The 22,043-nt window shown below is 43.6% G+C and overlaps 1 protein-coding gene across 4 annotated transcripts in view; it reads right to left on the minus strand.

Moving 5' to 3' along the window:
- Positions 1-191: 191 nt before the first annotated feature.
- LOC105279090 (sodium/potassium/calcium exchanger Nckx30C) overlaps positions 192-22,043 on the minus strand; it is a 64,402-nt gene continuing 42,550 nt past the window's right edge. For all 4 annotated transcript variants that reach the window (XM_026967794.1, XM_026967792.1, XM_026967793.1 and 1 more), the window contains 3 exons: positions 17,482-17,617; positions 14,070-14,322; positions 192-9,424 (listed from right to left, as the gene is read on the minus strand). In XM_026967794.1, the coding sequence (XP_026823595.1) occupies positions 9,184-9,424; positions 14,070-14,322; positions 17,482-17,617 (630 nt within the window). In that variant the 3' untranslated portion in view covers positions 192-9,183. The remainder of the gene's footprint in view (positions 9,425-14,069; positions 14,323-17,481; positions 17,618-22,043) is intronic.

A 22,043-nucleotide genomic window follows, 5' to 3' on the forward strand; every position in this document is an offset into this window, starting at 1 on the left:
AAATGATTTTATCGCTAAATCGTAAAGTCGCGTCTCGTTCAATTAACGGTTCAATAATCTGGCTACAATAATCTGATATGCCGTTAGTACATAGCGGAGACTTCTCTCGACGAGTATCCTAAATAAACGCCCTAATGTTAATTCAAGTTATCCAAGTGTAATGCAGTATTTTTGTTTTTTCCTTTTTTTCAATCGCTCCAGGTACCTTCCTATTGTTACACGATGTTACACGTTTACAGGTTCGGATAAAAGAGGGTGACGTGAGCGAAGGTGCGTACATACACCCCCGTGGGAATCAGATTTGATCATGCAAAGTACCGCTGCCACTCGAGGTCATTTATAACGGGACCGAACGGGAGAGCCACGCGCGTCCGGAAGACGTGCGGGGATCTCCGGCGAAAAGTAAGCGCGTAAGTGGAAATTTTCTCTGTTCTACCTCAATTCTACCGTAGGAACGTATCGCCGGGGATGGCAAGGATGAAGGAATGAGGTGGTAGCGTGCAAAGAGCGACGTGAATCCGCGACAAGCCGTACGCCATACATACGTTTCCCTCCTCCCTTATGCCTCGATGAAAACGACGTGTATCGTAAAGCAACATCAAACAATGATTGACAATGATGACGTGTTCCTGCTCGTTCACCGCCGTGGCTTCTCTCGTGACGAAAGCGGAAAACGAAAAGAACATCCGAATCGAATTGCGAAAAGATCGTGAGGAAGCGTCGCGATTGACGAATCAGTAAGTTGCATTGTGTGTATGTGTGTGTGTGTGTGTGGCGACAAATGTACAAAGTATACGCGCGTAATTTTCCTCTTTATCCCTCGCCCGCTCGTTTAATCAGACGCTCGCGCGCGTACCGCGGCGTGCAGCTTAATTGGACAATCCTGCAACTGACCGGAAGAAGTATACGTTTCGTCGTTCCTCGAGATTCCCATTCCGCGTATGTGGTTTGCTTTTTTTGGTTTTTCTCTTTCGTACAACATGTAACATATGAGAAATCGTAGCTTACTCATTAAAGACATCCCTACACAACGTAGCTACGGTAATGCGTAATGGATATGTGCGCAAGTGCGTGTGACGAGTTGGCTGAGGTGGCGAGAGAGGCAGACTGCGGGATGAGAAGGTGGAGAAGAAGGAACGGGGATTGAGGGGATTGCGTGACCGCCGCGAGGGTGCGGGGACGAAAGAAAGTGTCCGCGCGTACGCGCACGTACGCGCACGTACGCACGTGCGCACATAGGCACACGTTTTTAAAAGTGTATGTATAGATTCAGTATATAATATCAATCACTGATTCTCGTTAAGTGTAATAACTAGCTTTCCCTCGCGAGAAAGTATGTATATATATACACATATGGATATATGTACAGAACATATAATATGTGAATATATATATATATATATATATATTTGCAATTAGGTAATAATTAGTGTGTATTTTATATATTCGATCACTCGCTCTCATCTCAATCACTCGTTCGTCTCTCTCTCTCTTTCTCTCTCGCTCTCGCTTCCTCACCCCGTCTCTCTCTCACACACCCTTTCTCACATCCTCGAGTGATGCTTCAAGATGCCATTCTCTCATGCCTTACACGCATTCTTCGAATAGAGCTAACGAGCTAATGCCTTACCTATTGATGCTACGGCGCTATGGTAGACAACAACAAGTAATCATTATCCTAAAACTTCTGGGTTTCTCTGGGTTTTTTTTTTAAATCTTCATTTGTTCTACTTTCGTATCCGTATATGCTGTAAAAATGTTGTATATAATGATATTAATATTGTTATGTATACATATATATATTCCGCACTTTATTGCACACGCGGTGTCGTGCTCGTTGGCGCCAGCGCCGTAATTCGGTCCGACTGGTCCGCGTCCGTTTCTCCTTCTCGGACACGCGGAAATCGTTGATCATTAAGGCGTCGATCGTTATCGATGATCCTTCTCCTGGATGATCCTCGCTCGTCATCCTCCTCGTCCCCGTCTTCGAACACGAACGTCAGGTCGAAGTCGTCACGTACGTCGTTTGGCGCACGAGTGACCTGAACTCTCTCGACGCTGACTCCACCGGCGATCGACTTTTATCTTTTCACCATCAGCGTGTCTTTTCTTCTTTTTTTTTTCTCTTTTGTCGAGGGTACTTCCTTCGTCGGTTATGACTTTTTTCTTTTCTGCTTGCGGTAAAGTCCCGTTTTTTAGACGCTAGACTTTCTCTCTCTCTCTCTCGTACTCTCGTACTCTTGGTTACGCGATCTCTAATTTTAATTAAGCTGAGATTCGTCCCGCGCGAACTTTGGAACGTGGTCATTGATGCGTCCGTACCGCATTCTCTATTGCCTCTACTCCAGTAAATTATTTCCCCATAATCCGCGAGACTGCAAGGAGTAGCGAAATTATATATATATGAGTGCCGTCACGCAAAAAGCGATTTCGTCCAGAACGTCGTTGTACGCTCGTTACGCGTACAACGATCGTCGTGTCACGGCCCCGATCTTAAATAACGCATCGAAGACGTATCTTACGAACATCAAGAGAAACTAAACTGTTATCGTAATAAAAATGTTTCGAACTCGAAATTGTCGACGTGAACGTATACAACGTTAGATACTTTACATATTTATACGTATATTTGCATATTTATATATTTATATTGTGTGTGTGTGTGTTGTGTTATGTGTGTGTATGTATGTATATATATTTATATTTCTCCTCGCTTCGCTCTGCGTCTTCCTAGCACTCTGCGGTGACTTAATTACTCTCGTAAGTAGTGATTTAACTACGCGTCGTATCCCGTAAATCTACTGCTGCGGCGATGGACGGGGGTACAACCTTACATATGCGACGCGTTAAGATGGCGATAATGAAATATATATCAAAAGAAAAGCCCGACGTAAACGCGAGATCCTTCTGAGTAATGTTACGTTAGTGTCGAATACGCTGATCGCCCGTAGTCGCGAAAAAGTGCATCAAGCCCTTGCTCGAGTCGTGCGATTCAGCATATCGCACAATCGATCGACGATCCAGCTTATGAGACTCTCTCGAACAATATAGTACATATATATATATATATATATATATATATATATAATCTGTAATCTTAAACTTTATAACGCTCGTAAACCTCGCGATCTAATTATCTTTTACGCGACTTAAGTCACTAATAATACTACTGAGTAATCAATTATTATTATTATTATTATTATATTATATATTCAACATTTCTCTCTTTGATATGTGCGTTCGCGCTTTGTCAATGCCAAGAAAATACTCGAAGCGTTCGATCATATTCGATTCTTTTCACAGCGTGCGTTTTGTGTCCCTTTTTACTCCGTTATTCCCGCGTTATTTGGTATCCGAATATCGTAACGATTATATATCATATTTCGTTTCTGCCAGAAGAACAGTTAGTGACGTTCTTGGTCGTACACGTGCGATCGATGCCGAGAACGGTTTCTGTCATTTGCGTGGCGGTTCTCTCAGCAACTCGCCGAGATTCGAATTAGTGAGATCGTTACCGATCGTCGTCCCGTGTGCTCGGCTCTAATATCCTGCCGACCGCGTCGTCGTCACGATGTAAAAATTCACCTATGGTTCTCTCGAAAGCTACGTTAAAAAGTATGAAACCAACCAAGAAAATTCTCATCTTAACATCGCTTAAAATCTAGTCCGAAACGTCTTGTTGCGAGCGCGCGACGGGTGATAACAGCTACCATCAACTCTCTAAACGTACAACATATTGCATTCACATAAAAATATAAAAGGGTCTAACGGACATTCTCTATATGTGTGTGTATATATATATATATATATACATATACATATATATATATGTATATATATGTATATTGTAACAATAAGTTCACATTTTTTTGCCACGCGAATAAAAGTCTCGAAAGCCGCACATCTTTGGGAAATCAAGCGTTTTATCAATATAAAAAGATAATCGTGTGCTCTCTTAGGGGAGACTTTACGACGCCCTCAAATTAAGAAGGGTCTCTATCGGATCATACTGTTTCGGGTTGAATGCACTAACTGGCGGGAGCTCGTTTCCTTCCTCAATCATTTTCAATGCTATTTTCCCCAAAATATCCCCGTGTAACGACGGGGTTGCCGCATCGATGCATCGCAATTTAATTTAACAAATTTCTCGGACAAACTCGAGCAAATTTTCCTTTTTCGAAGACACGCTTCGTTTCGTCGCGTTCACCCATCGAAAGTAAGGAAAATTGTTTACTCCTCGAAAGTAAAGTTATGTGTGTACATGTACGTGCATCTAAATAACTTCTCCCTCCCTCTCTCTCTCTCTCGCTCTCTTTCTTTTGCTCTTTCTTTCGTTTCTTTCACGCTCTACATAAAATATATAACGTGCCTAAAATATATAACGTGCGTACAATTGCGTCCTGATAATTCGACAACGCAAGGATCGGATCAAACGGTTGCCTTTTCATGCTGCGATACAGCATGTATTTACATGGAAACTGGACCCCTCTCGAGCCGCTAAAATACTGAATGAGTCAACGACATGCCATTTGACATTCGATCGAACCTCCCCGCGTTAGAATCCCTTCCGGCAGAAGGGAGGCGTTATCGGGCAGGTTGTTTCCCCACACGCATATCCTTCGTATCCGGCTAGATCGCGGAAGGAATCAGTCTCTCGAGTCGGGCGATTCCGAGCTGTGTTTCGAGATCGAAACTAGGGCTTTTCCCTCCTTACCAACGAGCCGATGTTTGTCTCTCGCGGTATATTACGAGGCATAAATTACACGAGCACCGTTGCGCTTCGAGCCACCCCCTGTGAGGGGGCTCGACCTTCGACTTATCACGCGATCCCCCGCTAATCCGCTTTCGTTGCTTCGCTCGACTGACAGACTAATCCTTTTCGTGCCCCGGCACAGCGTTTCCCACTTCCTTTTTCCCCGCGAGCTCGTACACACGTTTTCCCGATTTTCTCGCTCGACGTCACGAGGGAACCCAGCTTCGCATTCCATCGGGGATAGATCGCGGTTTGCCTCAAGCTGTGACGTTTGCATCGAGTGTTAAATTATTTCTACGCCGAGCGGAAGTTCACCCGTTCTCGCCTGAGCAATTTTTATCCATGGTGTCTGATGCGCCCGCTTCCAAGTTTACCTTGAAAGAAGGAATGCTCCGTTTTTCTTTCTCCACGGATTCCAAGATTCGATCGACATACTTATCGGGCGGAGATCTAATGTGGAGACAAACTCACTTCAAATCTTCATCGTCATTTCGCGCGAATAAAAGCCTCGGAATGGTCACATGGGGAAATGAAGTTTCGAGTGAAAGCAAAAAATGATTTTAGAATTCATTGGCAGTATCGCCATGCAGGCGAAATCCTGTTCTTGACGTGACGCTCAAAGCCTGCAAAGATCTACACGATTATCTGCACGATCCTTTTCTCCCGAGCTTGTCGTTGCAATTCGGCTATTCTTCGTCATCCAAACTGCTACGTTGCACACAGAAGAAACGTGTACGCGTCTAACAAAACATATCGTTTCTCATGTATTATCGTCTAGCGGAGAATATCGGTACGGTGTGTGCGAGCACGCGCGCGGAAACTGCGCCGAGGTTTCCGCGGATCCTTCGCGGTATCGCGGCGTTTCCGGTTTCCTCCGTCTCGCTCCGGTATCGTGCTTTCTTGATATCGTCAATCCCAGACGCTACCTCACCGGTCGATCTCAGCCTTTTTCTCTCTTTCTCTCTTTTTCTCTCTCTCTCTCTCTCTCTCTCTCTCTCTCAGAGGGCACGAAAGAGCGGCTCGCGACGCTCTTCGTCGCGCGAGGAATCGAAGTAGCAACGCGTAGAGATGCGGGATTTTCCGTGATAATCGAGCACGCGAGTCGGATTGCGCGCGGCTATGGTTTCCAATGGATCAGAGACAGGTGGACATTACGTCGGAAGGCTGAACGGTAATTGCTGTGACGCGTATAAGTGTCGCAAGCGTATCGCCACGACGGAGCGTAAGCTGCGAGACCGCGGATCGTCCTCCTCGCTTCCAACAGGACCATACAAAAATGCGACGAGTAACATTGTTATACGCGTGTGCGTATATATACATACATATATATGTATATATGCACACACACACGGAGATATAATGTATAATTATATATAGGTAGTTTTATATGTATGTATATCCTCACCGCATATATATGTTTCGTCACTGAATATCACGCGTTCTCTCTCTACGTTACGTTCTCTGATAATCTAAAAGTTCGCTCTAACGATTAACGTCGACAGAGTACTTTTACGGTATAATTATGGTCTGTTTCTTTCTCACGTCGATTCCTCGGGTCGATCTCTGCGTCAGCTGTAGGCTCAATAAAAAGCTAGGCCGCTTCCAAGTTAGGCGTTCTCTCACAGGCTACCGAATATAATATTACTCTTCTCTGCTTTGTATCTTCTCAAACACTGCAAAGTATGTATAATAACATTTTGTTCATCTCTCTCGTATGTAATATAATAATCGATATCACATTATAACTATTATCTCTATGTTCTTAAAACGTTATCCTTTACAAACGCTTTATACAATACGGGCCTCCTTGGATTAAAAATCGCCCACTCCGTGCGCGCCGTAACTATACACACTTTTATTCCTCCCTTTCTTCTCTTTCTCATTCTGCCACATCTCTCTCTCTCTCTCTCTCTCTCTCTCTCTCAATCTCACGCATACACACCCGTACGAACTCGTTCATCCCGTTACCCGTTTATCTTCATTGTGTACATGTAACAATCGTAATAATAATTTAATATCTTCTAACAGTATCTTAATAGAGTGTCATAGTGCAACTTCAAAACTTGAAAAGAGAAAGAATTTTTAGCAAAGAGAAAGCCGCTCGGATAGTACCAGAAAGCTAACGAGATATTACGGAAAGTGCAACATCTGAGCACGACTCTACACTTGTTCATTTCTCCAGCTTCTCTCTCTCTCTCTCTCTTTCTCGAAATAGAACTGTGACCAACAACTTCGACCAGGTCAGAGGAACAGATGTTGCACGGTCCACAAGTTTGCATTTTCACACACTTGCGTGTGCCTCGATACTTTCCCATGTGCGATGGAACTGTCGCGCGAGGATTCGCACCGTGCGTAAAGTGCGTCGACGAGCGAGTGCGCCCTGATCGACGATCCTCAGAATCCTCGCACGATGCACCGGTTCGCACGTGAATACGCGATCTGCAAGTTTTCTCTATGCACTTAGGAAGATATGCTCTTTTGCGTGCATCGCTTATAGATTTACAATTACGATAGTAGTAATAGTAGTAGTAGTAGTAGTAATAATAATTGTATTTAAGAAGAGACACGCTCGGAATCGGATCTGAGTGTCTTACGCGAATGAGACGTTCTCTTGCATCTTCGATTGACGGATTCACTTCGTGCTGACCGTGCAATAAACATAAATCCATTCTGGGTTTCTACGAACTCGCGATTTTCGCTGTGAAAATATTATAATATTATTCGAAGCAACTCTTTCAAGGGGAAAAGTTGAGTCAGTCGTAAACCCGTCTTCACTCAAATGAAAATGTTTAACTGACATAAGCAAACGATCGCCCTCTACCTTGCTAAATTAACGCTACGCATCGATGAACACAGTTTCTTTGATTTTGCTCGAGAGCTAGCCCAGCTTTTTCCCTGAGCCTGCCGACAGCGATTCATTGAAACGAAGGAAAGCAAAGTAAGCAACGTAAGCGGCGAACAGATCGATCAGATTGCCAATCAATGTCCTTTTCAGTACCTTCATCGCTACTTCACCGCTATCTTATTCACGTATTAACAGCAACATCCGTTTTCCGATCGTACGCTGCGAATCCCCGATGCGACGGTCAGCAGTTTCATTTCAGGCGTCGTTGACAAAAGTAGAACGCGTTCTACTGATCGACCAAACTTTTTCATAATTTTGCAACCAAGAAACAATAAGATTTCGCGACGACTATTACGAGGACATTTATTACGAATAACGAGGAACGAATAGGTTCTCGCTGCAAAAAGATGCTTTGCATAATAATATAGTACAAGTTGTTTCGATTAGCACACGAAAGAGCAAAAAGCCTTGTCCGAAATGAAACAAACGCCTTGTAGGTAACAGCCTCGAGCTGACACAGTTTCGTCATCGAAACGAAACCGCCGAACGGCATCAGGTGGGATTCCATGAGCACAACAGAGTATGTTATAATATAATAACGCTATTCTACAATTAGAGGCGAAGAAAGTCCTGATTTAGAGGAAAATCGGCGAGCGGTCAGGCCCTTCTAAGGAGATAACGTTATATAATATCTGGCTGTGAGCGTGCCAAGTCTCAAGCAAGAAGCTCTGCAGGGACATTTTGCGCACCAGCGAAGAGCGACTCTGGCATTTTAAATCTGACATTATTGCTACCTTGGTAATAGATCGTAAGTATGGTACTCAAGAAACGGAAACGTCATCATTAAATTATCGTTATGCAAAATACCCCTGCAAATCTTTCGTATTTCCCTTCGTGGATTCCGTTCAAAAGAGAAGGATTAAAATCTGCGGAATTAAAATCTTGGAATAAATTAATAAGAAGCACAGAGAAAGGCATAGATGCAAAGGAAGCGGAACAGCAAGATAATGGTCAGAGAGATTAAAAGATGGATCCGACGGGATCGTATCGAAATAAATGACGTTTTGATCCTTGGCACGATCGGCTGACGCGCTCGCCGTGCCTAAATAAATTGCGCGCTCGAGCGGAGCGCTCGCGCTCGGTTAATCCTTAACAAGACGAGTATTTCGTTTCAGGTATTTCAAGATATTTATACAATATGTACAGCTCTCGTGACTAGAACAAAACGCTCCGTAATATTCCTTTGCGTGGCACGCAAAATTGCTGTGTGTGTGCGTGGACCGATGATCGGTGAATAAGATTGGTGTGACGGTGCTGCTATTGCCGTTCCAACCCTCGAGTTACCCCTTCACGCGCGCGGAAAGGCGATACAACGTACGGGCACGGTTCCTTCCTCAGCACGAAGCGACGGCGACCGCGGGGAAGAGTTCTCGTCGGCCGAGACTCGCCGACGACGATGACGATGATGATGACGAGACCCGTAAGTGTGCGTCCGTATCCGCCAGACGTGTCCTTCTCTCGAGGAGGAACTGGTGGTACCACCACCCCTCGGCCGCCCCCGGCTGCGTTGCCCCGTCGCGCTGTCCTACACAGGGCAGACCAGGATCTGATACTCGAACATCAGCGAGACGGTGACGAAGACGAAATAGAGGATGAACATGGTGAAGCCGAGGCCCCTGTTCATTTTCCATCTGAAGCAGGCGATGCTGAGGATCACGAACAGCAGCATGCAGAACAGTATCGCTATGCTGCACACCATGCCCACCGAGTTCACCTCCACGGGTTTCCCGTAGATCAAACCGTACAGGAGCCACGGGACCGGAAGCCTGCGGGCAGAATCGAAGCGCAAATCGAGCCCATTCCCACTTTTGCTGCTCAACACACCCGAATAACATCATGCAAATACGTGTACAATTAAATGGTTATTTTTCATGTTTTTTTTCTCTCTCATCTCTCTCCCCATTTTTCCTAAAAAAAGAAAGAAACATGTATTTTCCAAGCGTCAAGAATAAATAACGATCCAAGAACAAAAGATTTATTGCATTGCAGTAACGTGGGAAACGACGTGGAATGAATATTTAAAGCTATTACGGCGGTTCATTAGTACTGAATCGAAAGCGTTTCAATTAAATATTTAGTCATTCGTTATATTGGATTTGCTAGCTCGTCACTCTTGCGAAGAACGTGAAATTAAAATTCTTATTAGCGTACCATCGTCATCGCATAGGGCGATAGTGTACACAATTACATACACACACTATGTTCAGAATTATTCCATATTTCAAGTGTGCATTTCAATTTCATGAAAAAAATCTACTCACTCCTGGTGTGCGACACGTGTTTTCAATAAAATTGTCCGCGTATGCTAAATACAGGTAATAACAAATTCTAGTAATAACGTAATAAAGCACGTAATAAAGTTTCGTAATCAAGTAATAAAGCAACAATAAATTCAAAATTGTATTAATAAATTTGGAATATTCCTCTCTCTCGCATCTCATGGGCTATTAAAACGTTACGGCTTTACGCTCATAAGCACGTTGGGATTATTCGTCGCATCGATCGAGCGTGTGCGTGTGTCCGTGTGTTGCGTTAATCCACGTCATGCCATTCGCAATCTATAATTCGCATTTGTCTCTCTGCAACAATGCCGATACATATATCTGTATCCTTTGACACACAGTTGCAGACTCCTTGCGTAAATACGGAGAAATATTTCACCATTCCCTTCCCTGGCAGTCTGCCAGCTGACAATTCGGTCAGCGGATGCGTGGACGTGATCGATCATCGACGGGAGAGACCCGATGTTTCGTCGCGGCGAGCGATTGCCAGGAAATCGAATGCTACGGTGGGATGCGAGACCGATTTCGAAGGATCGTCCGGATTAGACCTCGCGAGGACGGAACAAAAGAAAACACCGAATTCTCATCGGTAACGGCCGGAAGTCGTGCATCCCCCTGCGCATTGTTGAAGAGTAAGGAATATCACGCTTGACAATCGGGAATCTCGACAGAAGCCGCGAGACAATTTTGCCACGTCAAATCCTCATGGCGAGGCAAAAGATTATCTTTCTGGTATAATCGTATCCGCGTTATCTGCAAGATTCTGAAAACGCCAAGACGAGCGCGACGTCAGCATGCTCGGAAATTGACGGACTCTCATCCCTCATGCGAGGGATATTCGCCGTATTAGCTCGGCGTAATCGTGCATCTTATTAAGCGAATAGAAGTCTGGCGTTTTAGGCGAGCCGGAGATTATCCCTCCTTGATTGCTCCGCGGAAAATGAGTCGTGTTTGGAACACAGTATTCGCGGCATTTCCCGCACCAACAATATAATAATGCCGGCGGAATGAATAGCGAATGCGATTACAATGAAATAGCGAGAATACCTCAACAGGCTCGGTGCGGTTGCCAATTCCGCGCGTCTCTTTTAACTGCGTTCGATCGTCGGCAAAATTCCGATTCGTATCGCACGCGCGGGCGTGCATTATGAAGGCGGGCTCTGCGTGTGTGTATGAATATATGCATATACGCATGCATGTATTATGTTGTACAGAAAGAGGAAAGGTCGTGCGCGACGTGTGCCGTAAAATAGGAACTTCGTATATACATATGTGTGTATGTGTATATATTGCACAATTAAGCGCATTGTATCCGTATACGTGTGAGAGAGTTCAATAATTTCGGTTCGCATTATTCGATTCGTCTATTGAACTCCACCGTGCCGTCGATATCTTACGAGCAGTAATCGTTTCTGTCGCCTATCAATTTCCGCTCCCGCAGAATCCCGCCGGCAACGCTAACATTGTCCAAATAGCTTCGAGAAAGTCTCCCCTCGATATTACCGAGGGCAAGGATTATAAGACAATACTACGCATCTTGCGGAAGCTTTATGAATGGAAGAATTCTTCTTTGAAATATGCAACATTCCATGCTTTTAAAATCCCTTTTCATCGCGAGATGAGAGAGAGTAAAAGTGGAAGCGCGATTAAAACAGCAAACAAACATCAAGCGTCTCGCTGATAATTCATTAGTAGATTAATAAAAATAGGAATTTTGATGTACGCAAGTGTGAATCTGAGTCTTAATGACTATTACGGTATCTTGGAAAAAAGTGTCAAGATTCGAATGTTGCAGTTGTTTAATTTTATCTAACGTTATTTGAGTACTCTGTAACATCAGCACGTTGTACAGACCATGTCAATAGATAATTGGCAATTATAACTAATGTAAATCTACTTTTCAAATCGCAACCGCGACCGCATACATTTTCAAAGCATCTGTATTAAAAGGCACGCTAAATACTGCACCATTCAGCGTAACAACATCGGTGTAATTATGCCAACCATATCAGCTGCGTACATATCTTTGCATTTACACAACATGAATAACAATAATGTTTCTTCCACGAAGTAGTGCAAGCTGAACATTTTTTTAAACAAACGTCTCGCGTTCTTCTCTGAGCGATAATGTGAGATAAACGAACGGAAGATGACGGAAAAACTGCTGTTAATTACACACTTTGTTGATAAACTTATCGCTGAAATTTAGACACGAGAGATGCAATAAATATTCGGAAATATTTCAGGAATATAATTTTCGCTGCTTTTTATGAGAACGTGAAGTTTATTTGTTGTTAAGAAAGCAGGGATACTCGATAGTTTGCAGTGCAAGCCGATTAAGATCTTTTTGCCATGTTAAACCTTACCCTGAAAATGTTTCCCTCGTTCCGCTCGACCGATTAACGTTACCGAAATTTGAGATTGATATCCCTCTCCGAATAAGCTTCCCGGCCCCTTTGGCACTTGGCCCTTTCGCTAATCGATTCCTCAATATAGTGCGACGTAAATGGGTTTCGGGATCAAAAGCGGAGAAAACCAGCGGACGCTTTCAAGGATGTATCAAGTTTCTTGGTGGCGACAGGCTGTTTTAGTGTCTTTACGTTTCTCACGTGGTAAGAAAGTCTCACGGAAGAAATCATCTGCATCTCATTCGATTTGTGTTATGTTAATTTATATGCTTCAATTATCCTGCACGATTTCAGATATGCTCTTGATGCTCCGAAATATTTACGTAGACGCAAATTCCATTCTACATGGAAAATCGATTCCATGCGTTTCCCTGTATGGCTTTTTCATCTTTCTTAACGTATCGAGTCTAGCAATCCAATTATATACAGGGTGTCCCGGGTTTTAACCGACAAACTGCGGGAGCATATTCTACTAGTGGAAATAAGAAAAAATTCTTATATCGAGTTTGCTTAGAAATGCTTTATTACAAAGTTATAAACCAATATTCAAAAGAAATATGAGATAAGTAAGAACGGAACATAGTGTAGAATTTGGAAGGTCCAAGATGTTTATGTTACGTGTATTCACATGTATTCATGTTCACTATGTTGAAACGATTCAGTATGATTGTTACTTTCACAACAGTAGCTGTTAGATTTCAATCGTCGTGTAAACTAGCAATTACTATCAGAATGCCAAAAGTGTTTTCAAATGAGGAATACACTGATATTCATTTCGCGTACGGATTCTGTGACGGAAATGCACGAGCTGCCGTACGAGAGTATCAACGTAGATTTCCTAACAGGAGAGTACCAGATAGATTTAAAGCAACGAATTACTAATTCAGTTACTGAGATGCAACAAAATTTTCAGGAATGTCGTACCGTAACAAATTCTGTACTACGTCGATGTCTAGCTTGTATCGACGTGCAAGGACAACATTTTGAAATGCGTCACTAAATCATTGCGTAGATAATTTTTATTTTTGTGAAAAAATCCGTTGTTACTTGTCTCATATTTCTTTTCAATATTGGTTTATAACTTTGTAATAAAGCATTTCTAAGCAAACTCGATATAAGAATTTTTTCTTATTTCCACTAGTAGAATATGCTCCCGCAGTTTGTCGGTTAAAACCCGGGACACCCTGTATATATTTCGAAATGTATCGTAAAATTCTACTCACGAGCGAGATTAACTGGAAAATACACGTTTCCACGATATCATCTTTTTGTCAATTGTGCACTTTTTTCTCAATCTTTCCTTCATATTATTATTGCAATATTGTTATTGCAATTCTAATAAAATATTAATTTTCGAAATCGCTTCATTCTTTTATCGCGTACCCAGAATATTATCTTAATATCATGTACGAATTTTCATTTCGAAAATGCAGTTAAAATTCCCACCAATGCATCAAAGCAATGCTGCAATACAAAATCAATATCATATAACAGTAAAATGATATAAAAAGCATAGTGAACTGAGGATTCAGAAAATATTATCTATATGGAACGTTTAATAAATAAAGTATCAGAATAAGCGCAAAACCGTCGAAAAGTTTCTGAAATTCCGTGCAACCAAACGAAATTGCCACATGCTACCGAGTTTTGCGGTATATCGCGACCAAGTCGCGTTTACGTAGACGCAAATTCCATTCTACATGGAATTCGAAGATGCTTACCCAACGGTTACATCAAAGATGTTGCTGCCGACGGAACTCGACACGGCCATGTCGCCGTATCCCTTCCGCGCTACGATCACGCTCGTGATGAGGTCCGGTATGCTGGTGCCGGCCGCGAGGAACGTCAGGCCCATCACTTCCGGTGGTATGGCCACCGTGTCGCCGGCGACGTTCGCCCACCAGACCATCAGGTACGAGTACGCCGCGATCCAGAAGATCGAGCCGATGAACGTTATCGGGAAGAACTTCTTTCCTGAAAATTCAGCGAATTCACGGCGTGTCAGTTGCAAGGTTCCCTGGAATCGGCTTTATGGAAATTACATTAAGCGTCGTAGTCGGGCCATCTCTCGGGCGAAATGTCTCGACAACGTCAATATAGGAAGTGACGTTCGCCGGACGGTAATTTCTCCCCGTGGGGATCGGACTGCCGAGGAGGAAAATCGGAATGGTCGCCGCGACAGCACGGAGGTGTCCACCCTCTCGGAATTCTGCAGGCGGCCACGTGACTCCGGCGCCCTAGTCGCATCATTCGGCTAGATTATGCAGTTTCCGTTAATGAGAGCGCTAAATGTAGTCAGCTCCGATTACTGTTTTATTGTTGTAGAACACAGTCTAATTACGCAACGTGACGCAACGCGGCTCGTTTGGAATCATCAAGCTCATTTGGAAAATGAGGGAAGGGACACGAGCAGAATGAAACGTGCGTTCGACGGAAGAATAAAACGACGAAGGTATAACAGTGAAACGCAAGGTGAGAATTTAACGGTATCGAATTCGCAGACACGCAATTACGGGCGTCCTCAGAATTCAGCGTCGGTGTAATTTTGCAGTTAGCTGCTAATTGTTGACCCGCTGGCGATACGCTGGCCGTAAAAGAGGCATCCATGAGGCAGCTATTAAACGACGGGTTTTCCCGGCGCAAGTCGCACCCTGTTCCCTTCGCAAACGTAATGGCGCGCGCGGTCGTTCGTTGCCAGTAAAAACCGTCGTTTCGCAGACTTCGATGCTGCGTTTACGTAGTCGGAGCGCAACGATAAGGACGAAGTTCGAGATATCTAATCCGTCCCGTAATCTAATCCTAATGACCGCGAATCTCGGGGATTTAATTCAAGTGCACGGGGAGAAGAATTCCGTCTCGGGTGATTACTTAGTGAAACCCAATCGCAAATGGATCCGCCGGCAAATCCGTCGGCATATGCTCGCAAAATTAATTTCCTCCAACGATCTACGACAAAAAATCCTCAAAAATTTCCTAAACTACTAAAACTTTCTTTTCGTAATAATTTTTTTTATCTGAGTAAACCGAAACACGTGATGCAAAAAGTACCTTTTATTATAGAGATAACTATTAATTTTTTAAATATGCTTTTGAACGTATGCTTTAAGCGTATTTCAATATTAACGATTTGTCAACGATCAAGTTTCTCGCGTTAAATTTTGCAGAAACAGTAACACAGAAAACGGCAACACAGAAAATCGTGAAAATTTATCGGTATGTGTAAAGAAAGTTTTGCATGGCGCACGTTGACAAAGAGACAAACCAGTCCAACCTGATAGTGACCGGACCTCTGATTCACTCACGAGTTTTGTGATGTGTATAGTTCCATATTAATTGATCTCGCGGTCGCGTTCATATTAATGGATAGACAATCAAAGACCGAAATTGCTGAAATTCAAAGGACATATCGGAATTTTCGCTAACAATAGATCGACGCCGTACGCGTACGTACGCCGTCTATCTACGTGTGCAACAATCAGTCCCCAATTTGAAATTAGCGTGTCAATATCATCTTTCGTCGCGGGTATTATGCGACGTCGCAATGGAGGCGTGTTAATAGGCGATGATAATGCAGTACGTGCACATGATAGATAGCGACTACGAGACGCTTTGAATAAAGCGACAGCACGGCTGTTCACTGATCTTAAAATTAATTATTAAATTGAGACGGCGGACAGCCTAATAGATTTATTCGTTCTCTCGTAAACAGAGGGCACTATCGTCACGAGTAATCCTCGTCAATATTCTCCTGGCGGGCTTTCAAGGATTTCCCTATCGCTCTCTATCTGACTCTCGCGACGAGATAAAGACCCGCGCAAGCCGCGAGTTCGCGCGGCGAGTTTAGTGTAAGTGCTATTTAATTAGTGGCCTGTTGATGAGGCGAGTTCCAGCCCGACAAAATCGATGGCTCGGAATCCCAAATTCCCGGAGTTGAACTAATATTACCTCGGGGTCGATACCGGCTGGGTAAAACACCGCGTGACGTTTGCGCTGATTGATAGGATTTAATCTGAACCCGGACGTTTTCAGCGAGTTAAAAAAAAAAGATGCACATCGGGTTCTAGAGTTACCGGCCGTAATTAATGGTATCTGAAACGCGCCTCTGCGATAATATTTTTTGGCCAAAGGTAAATCGGTGCTCGCGCTTCCGTCAGCGCGAAAAACGTCACACGCGTCAGTTACGTGATTAGCGTATAATCAAGTAGTGCCTGATGTAATTTCTAATACACCGGGCAGTCACTGGGTATCGCGTGAAATTTTTCAACCCTGTCGGCTTTCATCCCTCGGATAATATGCAGATTGGATACTTGTACCGACCCGTGATTTATTGCGATCCGAGCCAATGCGGGAAATAAACGCCAATGCAGACTCTCGCGAGATTATTCGCCGCCAGCGAAAGCGAATTGTTAAATCGAGTCAGTTATTATGATGTGATTGGAGATTATCTTGACGTTCTCCGGCTTTCCAGCATTACTGCCTCCAGCATTATCGAAGAACAGAAATAAAAAGAGCACGAGCGAATCAAAGATATATATTTACTTCAAATATTAAATTGTAAAATATACTCGCTTCGTTTGCTTAACGGTTTTAATAACGAATATATGTTATAACTCAATACATTGTTTCATAAATGTACTAATTGGCTTTTCAGGAAGAAAGAGATTTGAATTTGCAACTGCAAGAAATGTAAATTAGACTGCTTAATCGCTCCTGCGTTCAACAAAAGGCTTGCTTTTACCTTCGATCGCTGCAATCTCGATCTGCCTTCATTCAAAACCGATTATTCGTCGGCGTGGCGGAACTTAATATCGCTATTCGAACAGTCAACGGAGAAAACGTTGGAAAGGCCATTGTGATAAAGTATTAGTATATTGACGCAAATATTCAACCGCCTATCATCAATCAAGCAAACGGCTGTGAAAATTTTCATTCCGCTTTAAATCCGGTATAGTCTCTCTTTATTTTCATACAATTCCACTCTCGTGGACGAAGAGAATTCTCTTAGTTTTCCTTCATATAACTCAGAATTTTCTTAAAGATAGAAGCACCGAGAGATGACGGATATGATTATAGAAAACGTGATTAATTATGCGCCGATCGTACTTTCGTAATGGAGACCCGACTGTCGCTTACCTCTAGGTGTTCTCGTATCTGGTAACGTCAACCAGAGGGGAAATAAGATTGGCGCGACCAAGATGTAAGTTAGCCTTTTCCTCGGGCTGCTGGGCCAGCCCATGTCCAAAGCCTCTGGAGGTTCATCCTCTTCGCCCTGCGAACAAATAATTTTCGAATTGGATTCTCTCCTCAAATCGTCTTCCCTTTTCTCATTATTCTCACTTTTAGCCCTGTCATTAGCTTTGATTGAAACCGGTGAGTCACATCCGTTTGTTTGTTGTTGCTTGAAACACGGCAACTGTTTCCAACTGCTACCCCAAAGAATGCGAAACGTTTGTGCGCATTATTGAGGAATGCCGCAAAGCTCTGGGACCTCTAGAAAAATCACGAGTTGCGGCAAAGGCACAAAGTGTCTTTCCGTTCCACGGAAACCGCCAGCAAACCGCGGCAAAATGTTACACGATTCATAAGCTTGTATTTATAAACCATCGTAGCTTTTAACGCGACGCTGTTCGAAAACCGTGGGGCGGGTATTTTGTACAACAAACTAATCCTCGCTCAAAACGTTTGCGCATGTAATTCCGCTTACCTACTAACGAGTTGCTCAACTGAAATTACCATTAAAGAGCAACGCTTGCTGAGAAGACGAGAGCAACGTCATCTGAATTAACATACGTGCTACTGAGCCCCGACGTTTACAGCTAAGCCCAGAACACATACGCGCCAGGAAGATCAATTCCATCACTGCGACTGCGAGCAATCGCACTTGACGATCATCAAGGATCGGGCGAGAATCCCAAAGCCCTCTCGACCAATTCTTGCAGGAGCGAAACAATTGAAGCAATCGAAAGTTGTTCCATCCCACGGCTCGACTGATGGCTTTGCGGACCATTCGTCTCGGACTTCGTCCCGCCTCGTCGTAAACTTAACGAGCTACTTGCCGGACCGGGTCCCGGCGGGCAGCCCGTTTCCGCAAGTCCGGAAACTCGCGCGGAAAAGCGAACCGGTTGGTGACTTCGTCCCGATTATCCGTGGGAAGCGCTCGCACCGGCCGCAACGTGCGCAGCAATGGTACAGCAGTAACAGGGGATGCAGCATTGACCCAGATTCCCTGATGCATTCAAAATGAAAAGGCTCTCTCTCTCCGCTCGTTTAGGACAAAGCCGCCCGGAGACTACTCGCGTGCGATGCCGAAGCCTCTGGCTAATATTCTCGAGAGAAGAACTCCCGGACAGTCGATCCCCGATTTATACTTCCGCGGAGTAGCTTTCCGAATTGCACTACGATGATTACGTGTAAGCGCTTGTAGGTATAAGAGGAAGATTGTCCCGACGTTTCTCTATGTCATCGTGACTATAACGCTCGGTGCAAGGACGAGGGTTCTTTTGTGCTGCGTTGGTGATTGTTGCGACAGCGTCTCCGACAAGAGCGCCAGTTGTGCTACGTGAATGCTAAACATTAAGCAAATGCCTGCCAGCGAATTAACAGGCGAAGTCTTCTTCAGTCTCATGATACCAGTCGGCAAAGTTGTACTTTTCTTCTTATTCGAAAGTGAACTTCCCGCGAATCGTGCAAATGTTTGCTGCAAACGCACGATCGTTTGCGAATGTTGTACATGTCTGATTGCTGAAGACACATGGACTTCTTCTGATAATATTTTTAATCTAGCAATGCCGTTTAATTGCTATAAATGTGAGCAAACATCAGTTTTACTCTTTTAACAGAAACATCCACTTGCAATGATACAAGGAACACATCTTTGTGTCAGTCACACACGAACTCGTGCTCCCTTTCTGCATCACGGCCGAGCAACGTTACGTCTATTAAGCTGACACAGCCACTTTAGCACAATCAAATAAAACATTCATAGAAATTTAGTGCTCTTTTGTTGCTAATTTGTTGCTCTATTCCGGATTTTGTTGCTGCAGCCATTTCTTAAAACACAGTGGCTGTGCTAGCTTAAGTTTAAAGTTAGCACAGCCATATTAAAAAAATTTTTTTAAATACAAAACAAGGCATAATTATTTAGTGCTATTTTGTTGCTAATTTGTTGCTTCATTCACAAATTTGTTGCACCACCCTTATCATCGGAACACTACCCTTAACTATTGCGCATTTAGCACAACATCCTAGAACTCGAATTTCAGGAAAAATTACGACGGATTATGTCATTTCGATTTTGTTGCTCCACCCCTATGAGCAGAAAGCCACCCCTAGTTACACCTACCCAGCACGACACATTATAACTCGAATTTCAGGAAAAATTACGACGGATTATGTTATTTCGATTTTGTTGCTTCACTTTTGATAGTTGTAGTCGAATTGGTAAAGACGTTATGGATTGTAGGGAGATTCATGTTCGAACCCTGGCTAAAGAGAGACATTTTTTGCAATAAATTGGTATTGAAAGTAACAGAACCCATGTAAAGCTGGACCCCCACCAACACCAAAAAAGTTCATAGCTATCAGAAAATTTAGTGCTAGTTATGTGCTAATTAGTTGCTCTATTCCCGATGTTGTTCGAATCGTTTAGCAGGAAATTGCGATCAAAAAGGGGGTTCCATCTTAACGTTAAGCCGGCCTCTCCCATATTGAAGAAACTATATAGAGTGCTCGAATCAACAAAACAACTACACTGGAATTTGTTGCTATTTTGTTGCTCTAAGATAGTGTAAATTAATTTAAAAAATATAATACTGTTTAAAAGATACTATATCCGCGAACAAGTACAACGCAGCGCGTCATAACTCTACCGACAAAACTCATTGCAAGAAGGTATTGCTAAAAATTACTAACCATAAAACACTTTTACATGAATAAATATGTACAATAATTAAACCACAACTAAGTTAAATTAACAATTATTAAACGCAAATCAGGCAATCACAGACTAGGCGCTTTAGCGATGAGCTAAATTACTTAAAAAATTTGTTGCTCGCAAGAATTTGGTCTTAAACTGTTCCCTGAAAAAACTGAATTTGTTGCTAGTTCCAAAATAGCAAAGCAGCCGCTATATATGTATATGCTCCTGCAGAGCCGTGTGTATACTTGATCATATAAGAGGCTATTTTGCCACTTTGTTAGCAACAAATTCAGTTTTTGGTAATTTTCGATAGCCCGTGATGCAGGGAATAGAGCAACAAATTAGCAACAAAAGAGCACTAAATTTCTATGAATGTTTTATTTGATTGTGCTAAAGTGGCTGTGTCAGCTTAATAGACGTAGCAGCGTTACGCAAAGAGCAATAAGCGTTACAATAGAATTGCGTATTAGGAACTCCGCGACGAAACTCGGCGAAAGCTTGCAGAATATCACGCAGTTGACTGAATCAGATTTGCCTGAGTCATTCTTGATCGGAAGAATCGTAAAAGCCGAAGGGCGATGCCGGCAAGGAGATACGATACGTAGAACGCCTCGCGTTTACATGCGATGCATTTTTTAAGCGAACATCCAGCGCGGCTAACGTGATAAATAAAGTTAATGCGACGATAAAAGCTCGATTGCTGAACGCAAGAATATGACACGACGCAACCGATCGATTTAAACCTTGCCACGGCGCGATAGTCGTAACTGCGGCTTCCACTGATTCGCCTTGCCGGTCGCGTTTTGCCTTGATTAAAGCAACGATGGACTCATGTACAAGATCCGCTTTGATCTGCTATGCACTTTGCGCAAAATTTGTTTCGCATCGTTGTGCGTTTAAGAGTCAGTCTGGTGCTCGCACGTCGTGTTCACGGCTGCTTGACCGAGCGTTAAACGGACCTAAATGGGATTCCGATGGCACGTCCGGTGTCTGTCTGCTGTCGGATCCGCGATTCGGGACGTCGCTCTGGAATTCTGGAGATCGCAAGAGAGACGACTGGCGATAAAGCGGTTTGTCGAAGTTGCCAGTCGGCGTCACGGGAAATGAGCGAGTTCTCAAGCACGCGTTTCATCTCTTCGGGAAATATTATATTGAATATTTATCTTCGTTTTCATGGCACACACAGTGACTAGTCGCGGAGCTCCAGTTCATACCATCTGACGAACAACCGGCCAAGTTCAGACAGGCATCATCGCTCGCGCGTTTGCGTTTTTTCGCTTCTTATTGCCATCGATCGCCTGGTCGTCAGTCGTTTCCCTTCCCCGATGGGAGGGAGACGACAAGAAAATTTCCCACCGCCGGAGAGAAAGAAAAGAAAACATTGCGTCTTACGTAAAGATAAAAACTTATCGATCCTCTCTCGATCTTACTTTTTTTCCCACCCTCTGACGACTATGAGCATGCGTCTACGACGAGAGAATCCGATTGAGTTTCTCGGGATAGTTTGCCGGACGCTGTTTCTCATACGTTTCATCCCCTTGCGGCCGAGCTTGACGTGGCTGAAATAACTTTGGAATAATGAACTTTAAAGTTCGGAGAGCAGACAAATATCGAACGTCTCTGATTTATGATCGCCAAGTTCATGGAGTGGTCCGCTTGGTTGAAAATTGCGCTCGTCCTCCGATAAGACTTAATGGATGAACTCCATGCCGATTTATACGCACGCGGTATCGAGGATGAAACAAAGTCTGACTATAGTCACTGATTTTCCGATGAT

The sequence above is a fragment of the Ooceraea biroi genome, chromosome 2 (assembly GCF_003672135.1).
Source record: "Ooceraea biroi isolate clonal line C1 chromosome 2, Obir_v5.4, whole genome shotgun sequence".
Classification (NCBI taxonomy): Eukaryota; Metazoa; Arthropoda; class Insecta; order Hymenoptera; family Formicidae; genus Ooceraea; species Ooceraea biroi.